The sequence below is a fragment of the Anoplopoma fimbria genome, chromosome 2 (genome assembly GCF_027596085.1).
Source record: "Anoplopoma fimbria isolate UVic2021 breed Golden Eagle Sablefish chromosome 2, Afim_UVic_2022, whole genome shotgun sequence".
NCBI lineage: Eukaryota > Metazoa > Chordata > Actinopteri > Perciformes > Anoplopomatidae > Anoplopoma > Anoplopoma fimbria.
The window spans coordinates 4,918,728-4,939,797 of record NC_072450.1 but is presented as its reverse complement, the minus strand read 5'-3'; the positions used below and the strand labels follow the sequence as shown (position 1 = coordinate 4,939,797).

The following is a 21,070-nucleotide window of genomic DNA, read 5'->3' as shown; positions in this document are numbered from 1 at the left end:
TTTAATAAAATACTGGCTTCAGAAAATAATGCTTTGGTGGACATGGCCCCTTAGAGTAAATGCTGAATGCCTTGTATCTTAATAGACCCCCCATGGAGGAATTATGTCATTCTCACCCTATATACAGCCATGATCGCATTTACCATGTACATTCATGATGAGGTCACGGTTTGAAATATTATTTATAAATATAAGTGTTTTTATCTTCCTGCCAGCAAGTGCACATGAGTGACAAAATTATGCAAAACATGCAATGAATTTGATTTCAAGAGTATATGTTAAGAATAAAGCTAGAAAATGAGAAATAAGAATATATATATATATGCGCTGTTTATATTTTACACACATACTCTATGAGAAAGATTACCACTTGCCTGAGACAGTTAGATTGAGTGTAGCAAAACATCACTGATCAGTATCAATAATCAATAATGATGTCTAGTATTAAATAGACAAACGTTCGAAGAAGCCTCCCATGTAATCCTCCTGAAATCTATAGTTTGGCCTCCAACAGCGAGCTTTTCTTACACCTCGATTCAAAGCACATGTACCTCGCGAGAGTCACACTGTTTTATACAGACATCATTTCAGGTGGTAGAGATATAGATTGCTCTAGATACTCCAGAGAGAACCTTTTCATCTCTGGCTGCTCATCTTGTTTCCCTCCCACTATCTTGACATTGCTTTGTCTGTTTTTGAAGTGGGTCACTTCACTGAAACATCACTGTCCATCATATGTAGCTCTCAAAGTGTTGAAGCCCAAATCTCCCTCCTGGAATTATGCTTATTTTTCACTCAGAGCTGAACTTTTGTTTATATTTGTACGGACATCGATCGCATGCTGTTATGAAGCTCGAGCATCTGGGACCTACAAGTCAACTGTGCATTTACATTTGATTTGATAACAATATGAGAACTGTCAACAAAAAGGGAAACTTGATATTTCCACTTTTCACCATAGTGTAAAGTTTAAAGCTTGACAGGGAGACTATTATTTTCTGATACAATAGAAAAAAGCAGATGAAAAAACATTTTTACTTAATTATCTGACTTTGGAGATATTGAGTTAACAGTTTACTTGAAGGTAACACATTTTAAGCCCTGCTAGAAGCAAGGCTCTATGGACAGCAATACTGGTCTGTCTGTTGGTTGGTCAGTCTACAACTTTAAGTCAGGGTTAAATATGTCAACAACTCTATGATTTAACCAACCATTGGTTTATGGACTTCTGTTTTGAAACTTTGAGTTCGGAGTTTTGGCCGTCACCATTTTGGTTTAACGCTGTATAAGACATTTCTAAACCTAAAGTTTCAATTAACTTTTATGGACTGAAAACAGACTGTGAAAGGGTTAAATTTGTAAGACAAACAATTCCCGGATTGCACAACAGTCAACGGTAGCGACCTATCATCACAAGCTTGCACCGCCTCAAAGCATTCCCTGCTTTATCCTCAATTTTACTCTATTTGGGCCCATAATTTACAAACACAATAAACTCAAGTTCACAATGTTTACTGCGATAGTAAATCAAGTGAGAAGTAGGGTCATTTTCTTATAGACTTGTGTACAATCCGGCTTCTTTTTACAACCATAGGAGTAACCCTGATGGCCATTAAAAACAATGCAACTTTAAGGGACTTTTGCATTGGCTTCATTTTTCAGACCTGGAAGTTGCCACCGATTAACCATTTAACACGATAACAACTAAACCACTGCTGCCACAAATCTTTGCATGTAAACTATACCATATGTTGATATTGAGATTCAACACAGTATCACAAAAAAGAAACATAATACCCAGGCGCTCACGTACTCATCAATTTCTTAAGATCCCAAAAAACAATGACAATACCATCAGCCTCAGCTGTACTCCGTGTTGAAGCAAAATATTTGATCTTTTCAATAAGATGGTGAACATTGTGAACATTATACCTGCTAAACATCAGCATGTTAGCATTGCTTTTATGAGCCTGTTAGTATGCTGACATCAGTATTTAGCGCAAAGCACCACTATGTCAGAACGCTCAGAGAGCCACTAGCATGGCTGTAGACTTTTGCTTAACTGACAAAACATGAATCCATCATCACAGAAGCTGTTGTTCTGTATGAAAAGTGTTCCATATCTTATGTCTGCTTTGTAAACCCAAGCTTATGAACAGCGGTGGTGTGGTTGTGCAGTCTGGCTTCTAATCAAATTTGTTGATATTAAAAAAAAGCTATTTGTGAAGAAATATAAGTAATTAAAATGTTGTTGATCTCAGTACTGGATAGTCTTATTATTTTAATAATTCACTTTTTAGTTTGTCAGCACTCTGTATCTTTTGCCCTTCCAGCTGCCTGTTATAAAATAGTTATAACAGCCATGATTTATTTACTCCAAGTAAACAAGCTGAAATAGTTCCTAACAGTTATGAACGTTCGAGTCAGAACTGTTTACTTTTTAAGAACCCCAGAGCCACTGCTGAATCATGAAACAAGCCATCTACACCTCTTATTTTTAACCCCAAGTTGAAATGTTCTCTTCTTTCCCAACAGGATATCTCTAAAGTTCAGAGAATTGTCACAGCCAGTAAATCACCCATGAACATCGGAGTAATGAGGAGAGAGGGTGATGGAGTTAAAGCCTGCCAAATGGAAAAGGTGAGCCTTTAGAGTAATAAACTATAATGGCCTATGTGACCTGAGGGCCTGCATCCAATCTGTCCACTGAGTTCATGCTCAAGTTCCTCATCAGAAATCAGTCTGGCCATCTTCATTAGATGTATTAATCGAAACATTTAACGGAATAACTGCAACTAGATTCAGTTTGATGATACAGTCATTAATTTCTATAGTTCAACTTTTACACTTAATATTTTGTTCAATCAGTTTGTATTGCACATTACCAAAGGATTACAATCTCATTTGTGGTATAAGAAACACTGACTATAAACAGACTACGGTATCAAGAAGATTGAAACGATTAGTTCATCAATTAATTAGTCGATCTGCAGACAGCTCAGTCGCAAGAAAAGACTTTTGGCATTGTATGTTTCTGCAAACCTCGGATATAAGGAATGTGGACGTTTTTGCAGCAAGTAAACGCTGACTTTATGCTTTTTATGTTACATTGTTACTTAATGTTACATAAGAAAGTCTGCTGAGAACAGTTGTTCTTCAACTACAGTGTTGTTACGGTTGTTCAGTTATTATTTCAGCACAAACCATGATCTTTTTTCTGACCTAAACCAAGTAGAAAAATGTGGCGTTGTCCATGTCTGCAAGCATGATATTAGGCTGCATGTACTGTATTTATGATCCTTTTATTTGTCATTCAGAAACGTTCGATGTCTCCCATGGTTTTCAGAAACCTACAATGCCAACATTGTTTTCTGTCCATCGGGATGCTACAGAAAAATATTAGCAATCATTTTGATAATGGCTTGTTTAAGCCATTTTTTTTAAGAAAGACTGGTAAACATCACCCCCTTCCTGCTCTCAAAAGAAAAGAAAAAAAATGTTTTTTGTATTGGAACATAAAACCTTTCAACGTGGAAACTGGGAAATTGTGATGGCTGTTTTTCAATTTTTTCCATATTTTGTGGACTAAACAATTATTCTACGTGTAATTTCATCCCTGGTTGCAAGGTATCAATTGTTACTGCGGTCATGTGATCGTATTTTTGCTTAATGAAAGATAACTTGCAAGAATATGCATGGTTCTCTACAGCACATGAAGTCTGAAGTGTGCCTCAGGGAATAATTATACAATTTTAAAGTGTTCTAGAGCTGAAATGAAATTATTGATCAGTCAATCAACAGGAAATTAGCACTATCCAATATCTCAATTATCAAACTCTCAATTTCCTGCTTCTCAAATGTCATGGTTTGCTGCCGTTATCTTTGTTTTGTCATTGTAAATTAAATATCTTTTGGTTTTGGGCATCACCTGGGGCTGTGAGGACTTGGAATGTTTTCATTAGTTTTTTTTAGATTAATTAATTTTGTCTCCAAAATGCCATTTTGACAGATGAATCAATAGTGAACATAATTGACCCGCTAGCTGAGCCGTAGCCCCCGCTGCTACTCCAAAAACAGTCAGACCTGCCATGGAGCCCACACTGTCACTAACTGCACTGCCTGAATATATATTAATACATTTTGGGAAAAAGGAAAAAGCTTTTGGAGAGGGAAGCAGACAGAAGGGTCTACAATATGTCTTTGATGGATATATCCATCATGTCAAAAGTTTAAAAGATAAAGATAGAAGCAAAAGCAACAGATCACAGTGTAAAAGTGAACCACCACATCACCTGGCGATGGAGACAGAAGACAATGAAGTTAGGAATAGTGTTGTTCATTATGTGTAAGCACTTCAATGTTAGCACTAGCTCATGATAACGTACTCTGCTAATGTAGATTGTACGTTGAAAGGTAACATATAGCTCCTTCCAACCACTCCAGGTAATGAATGTCACTATTCCACAACATGTAACCATGACTCCAAATCCCCAAAACCAGCCGGATAGCTGTCGGACCCTCGACGGAGCTGAAGCTACACTATGATTGGCCGATCTGCGTTAGAGGGAGGGCAGAGGGTTAATTGTTTGTTGGAGCCTAGAATCTCCTTGACAATGATTCGAGTAATGCTTTTTAACTTCAACTTCATGGGAGTGTACTGTAGTTAGTAGTTAGTAGAAGTGTTCAGTCATGGCTGCACTAACCGATTGCAGACATACAGTGAGTCTCACACTGAGGATCTTCAATGGAACATTTGAGGGAGATGAATGCCTTGCTTGCACTTTGAAAGCAGTTGTTGGTGGAGGAAAGAAAGAAGCAGTCACTGACCTCTCCTATACTTTGGTAACTTATTATTAGAGCTTCTATAAGATCTAGGAAATGGTGAGCAGTTATCAGTTATCAGGAAGGCTCCAAAATGAGTTTCTCCAACCCTGTCAAAACTAACAGGATTTGAAGAAAGCAGGGGAAGCGAACAGGGTCCATAAGGACTTCTGACAAGTGGCTATCAAGAGCTATTACAGATATAAGTTGATAGACCACCGAACACAGGGGAGTACGGATGGGATGCCACACAGAGAGGAAATTACCTTACATGGCATTCGTGTCAAAGTGATAATTCTTTAATGAAATTGTGCCAAAAACGATGTTCACCGGTGTCCAACGCTTGATTGTATATTTTTTTTGGCAGGGTTGTAAAAAATGATGCAGCAAGAGAGAGAGAGAAACATTCTGATACAGATAAGAGCAGACTTATTTGAAACAGAGACTCAGATATTGAGTCCCTGTAGGAAGGGAGGAAATGAGGATAGACAGTTTGTATGAGCGTGTATAGCTTTCAGTTTGAAAATGATGGGTTTGCTGCACTCGAACAAATTATTTCCATAGACAGACGTCACACTTAAGTGTTTGAAATATATATTTCAAAATGCATTAGGCCGGAGATTGTCTCATTGTTGTATGGAACAGCAAGGCGTTCATTCCTCACTTTTCCTACATGTTGTTTGATGCATTGAGAAATTGTTTTGTGTGCAGCGGGTTTTTCAAGCAAGTACTTCACAATTTACCCTTAGATTAGGGTGGAGTAATTCATGGACTTTTTAGTAACTGTTTTGTGTTCATTCGGTATAAAGCTATGTTTTGGCCATAACAATTTGCAGCAATATTACGTGAAAGCAAAAGTACCGCCAAAATGGCTCCAAGTGCATCACAGCAAGGAAACGATTGACATTGCTTGTAGCCAGGTGTGCAATTCTGTTAAAAAAATATCAAAAACACATCCTGTAGGGCCGCAGCTAATAATTATTTTCTGTATTGATTATTTAATGATTGATTGTTTTTAGTCTATAAAATGTCAGGAAATTCTGATAAATGCCCATCTCGAGTTCTGAGAGCCGGAGGCGACATCTTCAAATTGGTTCAGCACATTGGTCGCTCCTTCCTGGGATGATGAATATCAACACTTTGTCTTGCCCGTCTGTGTCTGATACCAACACACAAGGCACCATTTAGAGTCTTTATGAGAGGCACCAGGGTTTAAAGTAACTACAACGTAAACGCATCCTCCTCATTATTAGACGCTCTAAGAAAATGCTCCAGGAGTGTGAAGACTTATTATAAAACAGGGACAACCCACACAGGGTTATTGGGTCAAACAAACACAGGATTTTTAACCAGCAGACTGTTTCCTGTTTGAAACCGACAACGTGTTGTTTGTCTTTGTGAATACATCATTACGTTTTTTTTCCTAAACCTAACTAAGGGTTTTTGTTTGAATTCACAATGTCAAACTCGTGATTACTGCCGCCGTAGTGGAGCTTCATAGTTTGACGAGCTACCTAGTGCGTTAGAAAATGATGCCAAAGGTCCTAACCAAGTGTCAGTATGTGACCATGTTGTTCCAAACTCTTTTATCATGATTCTGTAAAAAAGCTGGGGAAAGCAGTTCTTTACCTGAACCACCAAATGTTCCCTATTGGTTGTTTAGTTAATAACTTTAAAGTTATCCATCATTTATTCATCAATTTTGTTGTTGATTAATTTACTGTTAATTGACAAAAAATAAATAATGATCAAAATAATGATAAACTAACAGTTTAATCACTAGACTACAGATATATTTGTACAGTACACATGTGAACAGCCTACCTAAAAAGCTGTCATTAATCAAATTAGAAATGTAATTAGAATATTGTATAAACAAAGTCAGGGAAACCGTTAATAGCTTTTGTTTGTTAAAAATCTAAATGGCATATTAACGACACTGTCTATCCATCTCATGTGTTTTCACTGAATACACACAGCATGTACTGAGATATTTTCCCTCTACTCCCACAGACCAACGGCAGCTGCTTCCAGAATCAGACGGAGGAATCAGCCCCAGACAGTAAAAAGCTACCAGAGCCACAGCAGGTGAGCTAGACTCACATTTATATTATGAAAGATGCAGACGTGTCAAATTTCACTTCTGTTGTTGTTGTAAATACTCGGTCTTCTTTGGCCCAACGGGAAATGATTAATTCATCAATCAGAATAAGTGTCGTACAGTATGAGGATGATGTTATTCTATATTTTTCTAATTGTTAAGAAATCAAACAAAAATACCAAAATCAACATTGAATTTGGTTTAAAAATACTTTACGACAACCCTTCCCTGTCTCAGCCAAAAGCTAATTTGTTCCCACTTAAGACATAAATTATTAAAAATGGGTCACAATTGTATTTATTCTTAAAAAAGGCTCAATAATTTCCCAAAACGTAGTTTTTTAGCAAACATGACTATTGATCAGTGCATAAGTTTAATAATTGCATTTGTTGGTGTCTATTTTCAGCCGTGGTTTAATGAGTATTTATTTGAAATAAACTCCAGTGTGAGTGTTTGTGATAATGAAGGAACATGTCAGCCAGTGCAACTTTATTTATAATGGGTTTTGACAACAATGGAGGTCTATGGCACAGAGAAATAGGCCACACAGTACAGGGAAATACTTGTTAGTGATTCAAGTCATTGTTGGTTTTTCATCTATTAAATTAAATCGCGACTTTTTATGGGGATTTTTTTACAACGAGCTCAGGTAGCATTACAAGGATGTTTTATTGGACTTCATGGAAAGAAAAATTGAGAAGATGTACATGTAAGAGCTCAGCGTGAGACTGCAGTGACGAAATGATTAAATTCAGTCTGCAACAAAGAGCGACAAGTGGAACAAAGCAGAGCAGATGTTACACAACGCCCACGACACATTCCTAAAAGACGGCAACCAATCTCCTAAAACCTAATATTCAGTGTGCCAATGTTGCCTATAGTATGTGATATTCAATGCCCTGCCAAAGCCTATGCATAGCTGCCTCCCGAATCACATTATTGAATTGAGTCACACCTGTTTGGCAGTGGCAGATGGCACGACAAAACAATGCATCTCATTTCCACGCTGTGCAATACTGTGTAACTGAGCAACTGTCTTGCATTCCGAGTGTCAGCGATCCATTTTTAGACACGAGAAATATTTCAGAAGAAATCTCGACAAATGGGCAGATTTGTTTGTTTTGTGCCAGAGAGATATTCAGCGAGAGAATATTGACACGATTACTTTTTTCATGTAAGTGGACTGTGTTGCCGGTACAAACGAAGCAGTACAAGGATTAATGTAATGTAGTGAAATAGTTGAACATATTAAGATACATGTTGTTGAAGTCAAAAGCAGTTTATTGGCTGAGGGATTTGTGCTGCTCTGTATCATCAAAAGACGCCAGACTAAAACAAATGAACATTTTAAACAGAATAGGTCTTTTGTTTTAAACCTAGAGGATGACTTATTTGATGTTTTTCCTGCTCGAGGGATTTTTGGCCGCCCCCCAAAGAGGTTTAGCAAGGACCAAAATAATAAGAATTGAGAAAAGGAATTGAAATTGAAATGCTCTCTGAATGGGATTATTAGCAATTCATCAAACAGCAGTTGAACAAGCAGAACGTGAACCTAAATACAAGGTCTTTGACACACAAAGTAAACACACTCATGTGTCTATGCAATGGTCAGAGCTTGTGACTACTAGTAGTATTAGATATCGTAAAAGACGACTTATGATGTGAGGGAGCGGAGCTGGATGGGCCGAACCAACACGGGACTCTCAACCACATGTTTCTAAAAAGTGTTGTTGTGTTTTTGTTGCCTCAACCTAATGTTCAGGATGGATTTCCAAAAAATGATCAAGTGGCTTTGTTGCCTAAACAATGTTTTTCGTTGAGGTGTGATGTCATCCCAAACACCAAGAAGAAGTCATGCCGAGCGACACAAAATAATAGACAATTCATGGTTCCTGTTCACAAAAGCAATAGATGGCTTTTTGTGACTATTTCACAAACTGCCATGAGACAGTGTTGCATTATAAGTTGCAGTTCTGAGTTTTGATGTTGTATAGAGACTGACAAGGGGAAGTGGGTCAAACAAACTCAGGCATTCTTACCAGAAGACCAGGGTTCAAGACCGGTGGTTGATTCCCAAAGTGTTGTGAGTTATTTTGAAGCGAACTGTTTTCCGTAATTATAATGCTATGTTTAGTTTGAGCCCCGGAAAAACTTTGTATTCCACTTTTTTTTTTAAGTATTACAATTTTTTTTATAAGCCATAACTTTGTTGACAAACAAAGAGAGATGACTCGTAACGTCTCACTTGGGCTACTGACTATTCAGACATCAAACTTTTTCAAGTGGAATCTTTTTTTATCTCATTAATTGGTGAATTTTCACATTGTGTTGCAGCACTGAATCAACAATTGACTCTCTTTCACTGCTGTCGGTTGGTAGTCCCCATGCACAGCACTTGCCATTCATGGTGTAGTAAACATTTTGATTAGTAATGATTTGCATTCTGGTCTCCGTGGATAAATCTGCATTAAAGTGCCCACCTATTCCTGCCACTAGTCTACCTTCATTATGTGTTCTCATGTTCGATTTCTTTGACTGAGAGCCAGAGTGGCATCTCGCCTAATGTTCGAATGCTTTTGGAAGAAAAGGCAATTCTTGTATTCTTGCACCTTTTGTGTTTTCGTACAACACAAAGACGGGATTAGATAGCAACAGAGCAACACCTGCACTTTTTTAGACGAGACATATTGTGCATTAAGCCCTCACATGTTCACGCAGTCTCCCGCGGCAGAATGAGCAGACAAAGAGGCGCTCATCGATGTGGCCTGAACATCGACAAGCTGACAGACCAGCACCACATACCCACAGAGGACTTTCAGACAGATTAACTATAAAGTCAAGAACACAGAGGGAAATAACATTGTTCCGGCTTGGTAGATATATTGTGTAGACTTTAAAGCCACAGTATGCAATCTAAGCTGTATAATATTTATACAAATGTAAGGTGTATTTCCTTGAGTCAATCATTAAGATTATTTTGTAATAAAGTTTCTAAAGTATAACTCCATAACTTTTCAGCAAACCCTGGCAGCCTTAAAACAATAGATCACATCTCCAAAGCACAGTGGCATCCGTATTGTTTGTTTTGACATTCCTGAATTCATTAAAATATAGGTGCAAGTGGAAGCTCGAAAATGAAACTTACAAAGGGTGAATATGAGTAAAAAAGATCAACTGAGCCAACTATGCACTTGTTCAAAATCATCAATTATTTATTGTTATTCAAAAATAATTTAAAAAGCAATGAATGTCACACTTGAATTTATGTATTTTTAGATTCTTATAAATAGTTGAATTCTGCCAGCGATGTTTGTTTCTTTGGATTTTATAAGATGATTTCATATAGATGGAATTGTTTTAGTTGCAAACATAAAGAATACCATCAGCCTGCTGTCAGTTAGTTTATTAGTTGATTTGTTTTCACCTACATTTCACCTACATTTCACTGACCACAATAAAATAGCGTAAGGAAGGCACAATCTTTCCTTTGACCATTTTTTAGTTCCTTGGGGTAACAGCGCAGAGCCAACATAGTCTTACATAAATAGTATTTCTAAAGTTTTTTATTCTATCCATGCACAGTGACAATCTGAGTCGAAATGAAGGCAAAATTGTAGGTATGTAGCAGTAGTTAAACATAAAACGTGTTGTTCTGTCAGATATTTCTTTTAAATCATCTTGACTGTGACTTTTGTAGTGCTGCTACTAACAAATCTATGGCAAGGTTTTCCAAAAATCAAAATCAATGCCTGAATAAAAACTTTTGGATGTCCTTGAAGGTGCAAAATTCAGAGCATATCTATTGCCTCTACACGGCCTTCATCATGGGGACAGCTGAGCCGGCGGCTAGGAGCTAACGGTGCCAACAGCAGAAACAGTGCAAAAATGGCAACAGTGATGACAGAGCTAACAACGTTAACCTGAGGGGGAATCGGAAGTCCGGTACTAAGCAGCCGCGGTAGCACCATCTGTCGACAGTGTTATCATCTGTAACTACTGTATAAGTCATGAACTAGCCAGAGGGGCATTGCTCACATGAACTTAGTTGCACTAAAAAGATGCTCGGATTACAGCACACTCTTTACATATCAAAAAGCTGTTTGCTGGTATATTAATGCTCTGAATGTTATATAGATAACCTTTAAGTGAGTTTTAGCTGGTGATAAATAAGATACACACAAAAAAAATCCAAATCCCACATCAAAGTGGGCGGCAACAGAGGTTGGCACAAGAGTGCATTTAGTGAGAAATCGTTTGCCTGCAGATGGAAGTGAGAGTCATGGAGTACTCAGTCTCAGTCGCTGAATCACAAAACACACATTAGTTCAAAATGTGCTACTTAGTGATTTCTTATTACATAACTGCCAAAATATAGCGTGGTCAATTTAAAGTTTACTTTCAAGCTCTCCTGAGAGTGATTGGATAGTGTTTGTTGCCTCTTTTGGTTTGTTTTGCTCCAAGCCAGGTGGTAGAGTTATAACCTACTGCCATGCAGAGTGATGTGTAACTCAATAATTTGCAGGCAGCCAGCAAGCCTAAAGGCATTCTCCAAAGTGACATTGGTAAACACAAAACAGATGCTTTGCTTGGGGAATTGGTTTCTAGAGTCTGTGTGCAGTGCTTAAACATGTCATTGCCAAAACTGACTTAAATTATTCAAAATACCAAAGAAAATTGCATTCCATTAATGAGATACATTGGAGCCCAATAATTGTGTTTTTTTTAATGTTAGCGGGGATTTGTGAAAATAGCAGGATAAGAGGAACACACATCACCCAAACACACACTCTCTCTTCAACTGCTTTGTGTTTCAATGTGCCACTGAACTGTAAATAGGATGCTGTTGTTGTCAGAGTTAATCTTCAAAACCCTGAGAGCTGCTGGTTTTCCATCCCACCAGGTAGTTAATTGCATTTATTCCCAAGTGCGTATATATATATATAACAAATTTTCTTGATAGATGGAATGAAAACCAGCAGGACTCTGTAGCTGTGTCCCAATCCACGGGTGCTACAACCAATCAGCATTTCAAAACCTAGTATCATAATAAATTGACAAGGATGTATAAAATATTGCTGAGTATTTGTGAAAAATGTTTGCACTGTACTCCCCACCATCAAATTACAAGACCAAATCATCACATCAAGTATGCATAAGCTTTTCTGTGTCAGCTTGAGAAATGAGAAATGATCTATCCTTAGCAATGTTTCTAAGATGACAAAATGAAGCTTTGCTGAAATTTCTAATGTTGGCTTCAAAGTTTAGGTCAGAATCCATGATATCCAAAATTATTTTGACCTGGTCCTAGTGTAAAGGGCTAATTAGTTACGGTGTACACACAGTTGCACTTGGCTTTTGCCCCAAATAATATAATCTCAGTCTTGTCTAGATTCTGCTATAGGAAGTTGTTTGACATCTATACATTTATGTCATATAAACATTTCACTAACCTATCAACGGGGCGTAGATCATTTAGTGACACAGCAATATATAGTTGGGTGTCATCTGCGTACAAGCTGTGAGTGTACGTATAGTGCCATAGTTTGAAGCTCAGGGCCACTGATCAAACCTAGGAGAGTTTGGAGTGAGAATGTGCTGTACATGAACATATGCTAGACCTCAGAAATACACACAGTGTGCTTTGGTATGAAACCATGGATGTACACATAACTTTTGTTTATACGAAAACTGCTTAGGGCACTTTTAGGTTGGTTTGCTAGTATTGATTGTTTTAGGGAAACTGTCTGACCAAGTTGGAAATTCTGTGAAGTGCTATGTACTTATGTTAGGTTGTTTGTGTTTTACTTAGTTGACTTAGTTATTTCAAGGCCAACCATAATGTTTTTCCTAAAAAGTGGTTTCGTTGCCTAAACTTAAGCAAGCATTGTTGTTTTAATTCACAGAGTTAACTATGTTTTTACTGCATCAGTGCGCTGGGATACTTAGTGCATTAGAAAATAACGCCAAGTGCTCTGACAAACCGTCAGCATGTGACGAGTTAGAATGAAGACATGTTAGAAGAAGCAGCCTCTAACATGAAAAGACGCTGTGTGGATAAAGCCAGTACTGAGAGAGGACTCAAACTGTGCGATTACAATGCCCGGCAGTAACCATCAATGTTATCTTTAAATAACTTCCTTTTGCATCCCGCAGATACATTTAGGAGCATTTTCTGCACAGATTACAGACCACCACATATTCTACTGTAGAATATTATTGTGTCAGTCTCATTAAGAATCTTTATCCTCTGAACCTAAACAGCAAAGGAGCCAAGCGCAGACTGGAAAATCCGACACAAAGCTCTCAGACGACAACGAGGAGGCAGAGGGAGGCAGCAGCAAAAAGACAAAGCCACATGAAGACAACTGAGCGGACGGCATATCATCCAAAATGCAGAGCTCCTGCGTTGCCTGAAGGATCTTTCTAAGAGCACACACTTGCGCACTCTCACAAGAAAACATATGTGCGCCCACACACACACACACACAAACCCACTTTCACTATCTCTCTCACACACACACACAGACACACACACACACAAACAGCTACACACGCATATCAGCATTGTTTGCGAAAGCTGAGACACTGGAATCGTCAACAAATTTCCGACTGTCATCTGCAAACCTCCATAGTAAAATGGCATGCATTCTAGAAATTCTTTTTAAAAAGGTAGCAATGGCACTGGTAACTTGTTTCATGATCGTTCATTTGTTGTTTACTTATCCGAGTTTTATTCTGAGTGAGGACACTGCTTTCTAAATGTGTGATCTTTCTAGAAAAATCCCTTTGCACTGGTGAGGTCTGACACTGTATCCTGTGATATAAGTATATCGATTGACAAATAAAAGATACTACTACTATTATTACTACTACTACTACTACCCAACTTAGAATATTGTTTGTCACTCATTGTAGCAAGGTTAATTTACTCCTCCACATTTTGAAATATAGAGGCTCAAGTTGGCTGGCCAACTGTTCAACATTTAATATTTCAGCACTCTTTCTGCCTTTAACACTCCAGAGGCAAAGAGCCAAAGACTCACAATGGGTCGTCTCCCTGAGAATGTGCCATGCACTGAGTAGTATCTCCTAGCTACATGTATCTGTGTTATCTGACCTTTCTGTGTCCTTTCAATAAACTGTAATTTTCAGTAAATGTGTGAAGAATAAATGGTTATTCGTGGGAAAGAAATGAGTGAGTACGTTTGTGATCAACAGAGGGAAATGGTTGCACGGTGCAAAGAGCAATCAGCAACATGTATGCCTTGTGAATATTAATTACTTGTCAAACAATACCAGAAGAGGAGGCACTGACACGTCTGAGGTCAGAATCAAATTTGTATTTTCCAAAATAGAAATTATTCATCATGCATTTTGTGGAATAATTATCTGATACAAACGAGGATAATCAGCATGACCTTTGTTGTCTTAGCAGTCCAAAATGCAAATCCAGCACTGAGCAGGCTTTTCATTTTTTACTATCACTTATTAGCTGATCATTCTTTTCATTTTATCATTCGAAAAATAACATCACAAAAACATGAAGAATGCCAAGAGCCAAATGTCATGTCATCAAATGTCATGTTTTGTCCTCCCAAAATTCGAAAAGTCCAATTAACTATTCTGTAAGACAAGGTGAATCAACAAGTTCTCACTTTTGAGAAGCTTGAAACAATAAATCATCAGGATTTTGACTTAAAATTTTAAATTTACATAAATGACGTTTTGATCTAAATTGTTTATTTACTATTTTTCAATTTTCAAACGACTAATAAATTAACTGACTAATCATTGCAGCTATAGTGTTCCTCTTCATCAACTTTGTGGATTGGATTTGTGAACAAATAAGTCATATTACTTTGTGTTCAACATCATTTATGTAGCACATATTGACTTCCAGGTCAATTTTACAAAGGAATCAGCGCACCACCTGAGACATGCTCGAGCATTATGGGATCATGATCACAAATACGGTTCTAAATTGTGTTCAGAGTGAACATACGGCAGGTTTTACAGGTGGCCTGATTGCATTCTAAAGTCAGTGCAAAGTGGATGCAAATTATCCCTGTGAGGCGCAAGCTGAGGCAAAGACGTGAGAGGGTAAGTTGAAATGGTCTCTGATTATCAAAACATTTGTGCTTGTGCTGAGGCTGAATGACTTCACTTCATGAATATCTATCAGTCACACAGCAGTTACACAACAAACAAAGGGGAATGAACAAGGAATTAAAACAGGGGTCAAATATACACAGAGAAAGTATCTAAATAAACAAGAAGTCAGCATTAACATCAAGTGGCAACCTCCTGGTCTTAAATGTGAAGCCAATGTTGAAGTGCCTTAAACCTGCATGGCCTCTAATGGCGAGCAGGGGGCGACTCCTCTGGTTGTATAGAAGTCTATGAGAAAATGACTCTACTTCTCACTTGATTTATGACCTCAGTAAACATTGTAAACATGAGTTTATGGTCTCAATCTCTAGTTTCAAGTCTTCTTCAATACAGCATGATGTTCATTTATTGAATTAAACAATGGACAATAAAGCAGGGTAAACCTTTTGATTGTCAACTTGTTACCACATTGTCTGGTCTGGGAGTTATCCGTGTCATCTTACAACTTTAACCCTTTCGGAGTGTGTTTTCATTTCATAAAAGGTTATTGTAATATTTTGGTCTCCTCAAAATGTGACATAAACATTCATTTGCACTTCGCTCAACCTTCTCGTGGTTGAAAAGAAAAAAGATATCGAAAGTCACAATCCAAGATGATGACAGCCAAAATGCCGAATGGGTGACGTCAAAGGGACTACGTCATTACATTACAGTCATTTAGCAGACGCTTTTATCCAAATCTCCTTTCTTAAACAAGCATCGCGACTTACAGGAAGTGTATTCAACATAGGTATTCAAGAGAACTACTAGTCTCCAGAAGTCATAAGTGCATCTCCTTTCTTAAACAAGCATCTTAAGGCATAAACCAGAGCAAAAGTATAGTGCAGAGGCAAATTACTACGAAAACAATAATTGCAACAGACTAATACGAATATAACAAGTGCTACAAACTACTACGAATAGGATAAGTGCAACAACTAATACGAATGCAATAAATGCTACGAGGAAGGCTCAGGGTAGTACTTCTTGAAGAGGTGAGTTTTCAGCCTGCGCCTAAAGATGGGCAGCGACTCTGCTGTCCTGACGTCAGTGGGGAGTTCATTCCACCACTGAGGGGCCAGGACAGAAAAAAGCTGTGACCGGGTGGATCGGCCGCAGGGACCTCTGAGCGACGGGGCAACCAATCGCCCCGAGGCAGCAGAGCGAAGTGGTCGGGCGGGGGTGTAGGGCTTGACCAAGGCCTGGAGATAGGAAGGAGCTGTTCCTTTCACTGCCCTGAAGGCTAGCACCAGAGTCTTAAACTGGATGTGAGCTCTTACAGGGAGCCAGTGTAGAGAACGGAGAAGGGAAGTTGTGTGGGAGAACTTGGGGCGATTGAACACCAGACGTGCTGCAGCTTTCTGGACAAGCTCCAGAGGTCTGATGGCCGACGCCGGGGCTCCGGCAAGTAGTGAGTTGCAGTAGTTGACCAGAGCCTGGATGAGCACCTGCGCCGTCTCCTCAGTGAGGAAGGGGCGAATCCTCCTGATGTTGTAGAGGAGGAATCTGCAGGAGCGTGTGACCGATGCAATGTTTGCTGAGAGCGACAGTTGGTCGTCCAGGGTCACACCCAGACGAGTTTGTGATTAAAGCATAAAACAATGTGTTTTTAAAGCCAAATAAACTCCCTTATCTTCCAGTTTCTTTATCGTCCTACAACACCCATCAGTCTCCAGCTGCACTGTAAAAGGTTGCCATCAATAACATTCATTGATATTATGGCAGTAATGTATGTAAAGCATGTCTTGTCATTTCAAAAGGTCATCTTCATTTTGCTAGACTTCACTCTCATATGTTTGGCATCCATATTTGTTTGTGACAAACTTCTGTGTCTCCTCTTTGTGCTTTGAAAGCTACCAACTGTTTTAATCAGCTTTGTGGTCACAGCATCCCCTTCATGTGACATTTGGTGCAGTCAGCTGGTCCAAGAGCGTCCGTGCTGGAAAATGTTAGGCGACAGGTGCACCGCTCTATTTTAAGGCCCGTAATCCATCTTTTTTCCTAAGTTTGAGATCCTCCTCCAGGTCGGCTCTACGTCTTGCTGAGAGCAAACAAAAGGACCTGTCGCCAAGATTTGGAGACCAACGGCAGGCCTTGCAAATGCTGCCATTAAAACCTCAGAGCTGCCAGTGGCTGGAACGGTAGGGGAGGAGAAAGATGGTCAAGGTTGCCATGAAGTGAAGCGGCTTGGATTTTAATCAAAGTGACAGTGTGGTTTTTGTAGGCCCCCCTTCATTTTACTGTCTCCCATTCTCAGTTTGTGGAAAGTATGTATTTTTCAAGGACAATTACTTAATTTCTAGCTGAGCTGCACACCCAGCCAAAGGGAAAATTGCCGCTGACAGTGTGCAAAAGTCCTCTGCTTTCTTTTTCCTTCAGGAAGCATCATACAGACCTGAGAACAAATGACATGTCTGTAAGTCTGACGCAGAAGCAATCTTCGTTTACTCACTGGGACTTTCATGATTTGTTCGAAAACTCAAGCTGTTTTTCAAAAAAAAATTCAAAATCAAACATTCGAACTGAAATGATTTTTCAAAACTCAACATTTACACAAAGTGCACAACAGGTCATGACTTAAACTCCAGCAGGGGTCAGTCTGATCTAAGTCCGTTTGCCCTGTCAGTTAAAAAACAAAAGCCTATTGTTGTTCTCAACCAAAACACAAAATGAAGGATGGAAGCAGAGCAGAATAGATAATCACAATACCAAACCACCTGAGAAGTAATGTGTGAGGCTAGAGATTTCCCTTGTCGATGCTGAAGGTCCCTATCCAGGCATATTTTAATGGATGAGTAAACGCTAAAAATAAAGCTGATCATAACCCAACCCCTTCTTTGCTGAACTCCAGTGTATTTTGTCCTCCTACAGCGTGGATGAGGAAAATAATTTAGTGACGAAAAACATCTCTTCTCTCTATTTCTCCTTAGCAAAGAGCAGTGTACAAAACATTCAGTAAGCAGCTTCGTATTTCCTCCCGCAACTTATAATGACAAACGTCAGCGGCTTCAGGTCAGCTGTCGCTAACCAACTGTGACCCTGTGAGTAATTTGACGGCGTGCCAAAGTAAAACCTGGCTGTTGGCGGGTTCTTGTGCTCTCTGCAAGCCGGTGTCTGAACACTGCCAAAGAATGTTTAGCAGGTAAACGCAGCATCCCTCTGTAACACATAGAAATAGAACCAGAGTAGAACAGACTTCCAATCCAAGTCAACATAGCAGGGTGGTCAGAGCAGCGGCCATTTTTATGTGTACCGTTGCCTTTGTAATTTATTAAATACACAGTGCAGAGAGCCGACTAGTCACACTGCAAACAGCCCAATGCTCGACCTACTCTCAATCTCTTTCTACATCAACACCACTGTACAACCGAGAGTGGTCGCAGTGTTATTGTAGTCCAGAAAAAAAAAAAATGAAATTGGACAACTTTGTACTTTTGAATCAGGGGTTTCCAGTATTTGCATCAAGCAGCTTGTGAAAACAAACTGTATTTAAAGACTACAGCTGTTATTTTATTGTGTCAGAGTTCAAGTTTTAATCAACATTTAGGCATTCTTAATTTTACCACAAAAATGACATAATTGTTGTAGGCCTTTTTACCAACTTAGTCTGATGAAACTGGCTCAGGGTACCATTACAGCAAAACTAGGAGTCAAAAGAAATGAATGTTATTACTGAAACATAATTCAATGAAGTATTAGTGGATTTCCTTCAAATTAATTCCAGTGAATGAAGTATTAGTTCTTATTTATTCAAATGGAATCCCATACACATACACACAAATACACACATTTATTATACAATCACAAAAACCTGAAAAGAAAACTTTCTTTAAAGTCCCTGGGGGAATGTTTCTAGCTTGAAGTTGCATTAAATTGTATTCCACTAGTCAAATGAACGGGTCTTTTTTAAGAAGACATTTCCACTTGTCATAGTAAGAAAAGCACAGGTGTCACTAATAACATTAACGATAGCTCCGTTCCATTTAATTGCTCCAGGAAGTCGTGACAGTACCGAGCATGCACTAAACCAGGACCCTGAAACTCATCTGAAAAAGCTGAAGAAACTCAGCATTAGAAAAGCCGTATAGAAACAGCTACATTTAATAAAACTGTAGAATAGAATAGGAGTAAAATGGACATTGAACTGTTTTCTGTGGTCATATGACCAATGCAAAAGGAAACTTTCATTGTTAATAGTTGTTATGGTGACAACACACGTCAGTGGGGCCATGAAGTGTGTGGATTGGGATAGCTGACTAGTTAGCTAGCTAGCATGTTCATTTCACCATGCTTTTACGCTACAAAGTTGTTGCTCACTTGTCAATAGCAATGTGCTTCCCTACGGTGTGACAAGAGTGTGTGAATGAAGCATTAAGTTGTTTAAACTGGCTGCATAAACTCAACTCAGTGAGTCCGCAACTTGCCGTAACTCCGTTCAGTATATACAGAAGTTAGCCTGCTTCAACAGCCGCAATTGCAACTGGACACATAAAGATGGCCGCCACTCTGACAATCCTGCTCGTTCAAGAATAGAATGATGTTGTACTTCTTTTTTATTTTGATGGTTTTGACGCTCGCTTGAGGTGGTTTTTGCCTTTGTTGAAAAAGAGTTGATGTGTGCTGAATGGAACATGGATATCGAATACGTTTTTCGAACATTTACCTGATGATTAATAGCACACATGCGCAAGCGTGACACAGTTTATTCGGAAATGTGTCAAATAGTAAGATATAAAAGAAGATTAATATGTTTTGGAAGAAGTGAACTAACGACTGACACTTGAATCTGCACGAGTTGTGTGAGAGCAAGTAAAAAATAAGTAACGTTTTGCTGTTGTTAAAAGCGGCATCTTTTACTTCAATTTTGGATTCTTCATTCGCCGTGTAGGCGTGAGAGAAAAAACAAGTTTTCTTGGAGAATTCAAGGCAAGTATTTTGAATGGAGGCACAATTGAATGGAAACACGACCAACGTTGCTGTCTAGATACTTTAGTGGCGTTCTCACTCCATCAAATGTCACTGAGATTCCTGTAGAATAAAGGTTCACTTATATTTCGTTCTACTGCCACAACCTTCTTTATGACTTAAATCCCATCTGTGCATCTCACACCTGCTCCTTTTGTGCAATAAATGTCTGAGACACAATGCAACACACTGCACCTGGAAAAAAATGTCTGAATGCTTGACAGTGACTTCTCATGTGTTTTCATTGAATATCACAACCATTTGATCCAGTCTTTGCTTTTCCTCCAAGAAATCATTACCACCTGTCAGAGATAAGTTTCACAATTTGTCCACGCTAACAACAACGTGACCACAGCGACAGATGTTTACCGACAGCGGTAAAGATCTCTGTAATCCAGAGGAGATAATACAGATGATTGTGTAATGATTTTTCTAAAACAAACTTTCTCAATTGCATTGAATCAATTGTGACGCCCTAAGTGTCTCTAAGTATTTATAATGCTCTACTGCATCAGTTTAATCACCATTGAGGGCATATAAGAGCATGAGTGTATTTATATGATCCCATTCTTCTTAGTTATGCATGAGAGAATATAACATTATTCTATAATTATAAATGGGGAATTGGATTACAAGACAGCAAAGGTCACCTGTATTGTGTCAGTGAAGAGCTTTCACTATTTAAACTAGTGCTGTTGGGGGTGACGCTGAATTGCTACATACACACACACACACACACACAAATGTCTTTATTGAGTGCGCACAAGTGTGTTGGAGATTGCCCACTTCATTGGCCCCTTTATCCACAGCTCTTAAAGCTCAGCTTGCTAATGCGCTGAGAGAGTAAATGATTTTAATGAGGTGGAGGGTTGTGATGGAGGAGCTGCTTTGCACTGTCATCAATTCTGAGCGGCGGTGGCAAGCAAAACCCGGGTCGAAACGCTGGTGCATATACGCATTTTTTTTAAGCACTTCTGTGAAACCTGTGTTGAGAACAAGGAGTTCATAAGCAGCACATTAGATGTCAGTCACAAA

At 38.8% G+C, this 21,070-nt stretch overlaps 1 protein-coding gene across 1 annotated transcript in view; it reads left to right on the top strand.

Annotated features, from left to right (window-relative positions):
* The window catches only part of luzp2 (leucine zipper protein 2), an 82,536-nt gene extending 69,184 nt beyond the window's left edge, over positions 1-13,352 (top strand). Inside the window, exons 10-12 of the mRNA XM_054616592.1 lie at positions 2,536-2,640; positions 6,835-6,909; positions 13,184-13,352. Coding sequence (XP_054472567.1) covers positions 2,536-2,640; positions 6,835-6,909; positions 13,184-13,291 — 288 coding nt within the window. The 3' untranslated portion in view covers positions 13,292-13,352. The remainder of the gene's footprint in view (positions 1-2,535; positions 2,641-6,834; positions 6,910-13,183) is intronic.
* Positions 13,353-21,070: the final 7,718 nt, after the last annotated feature.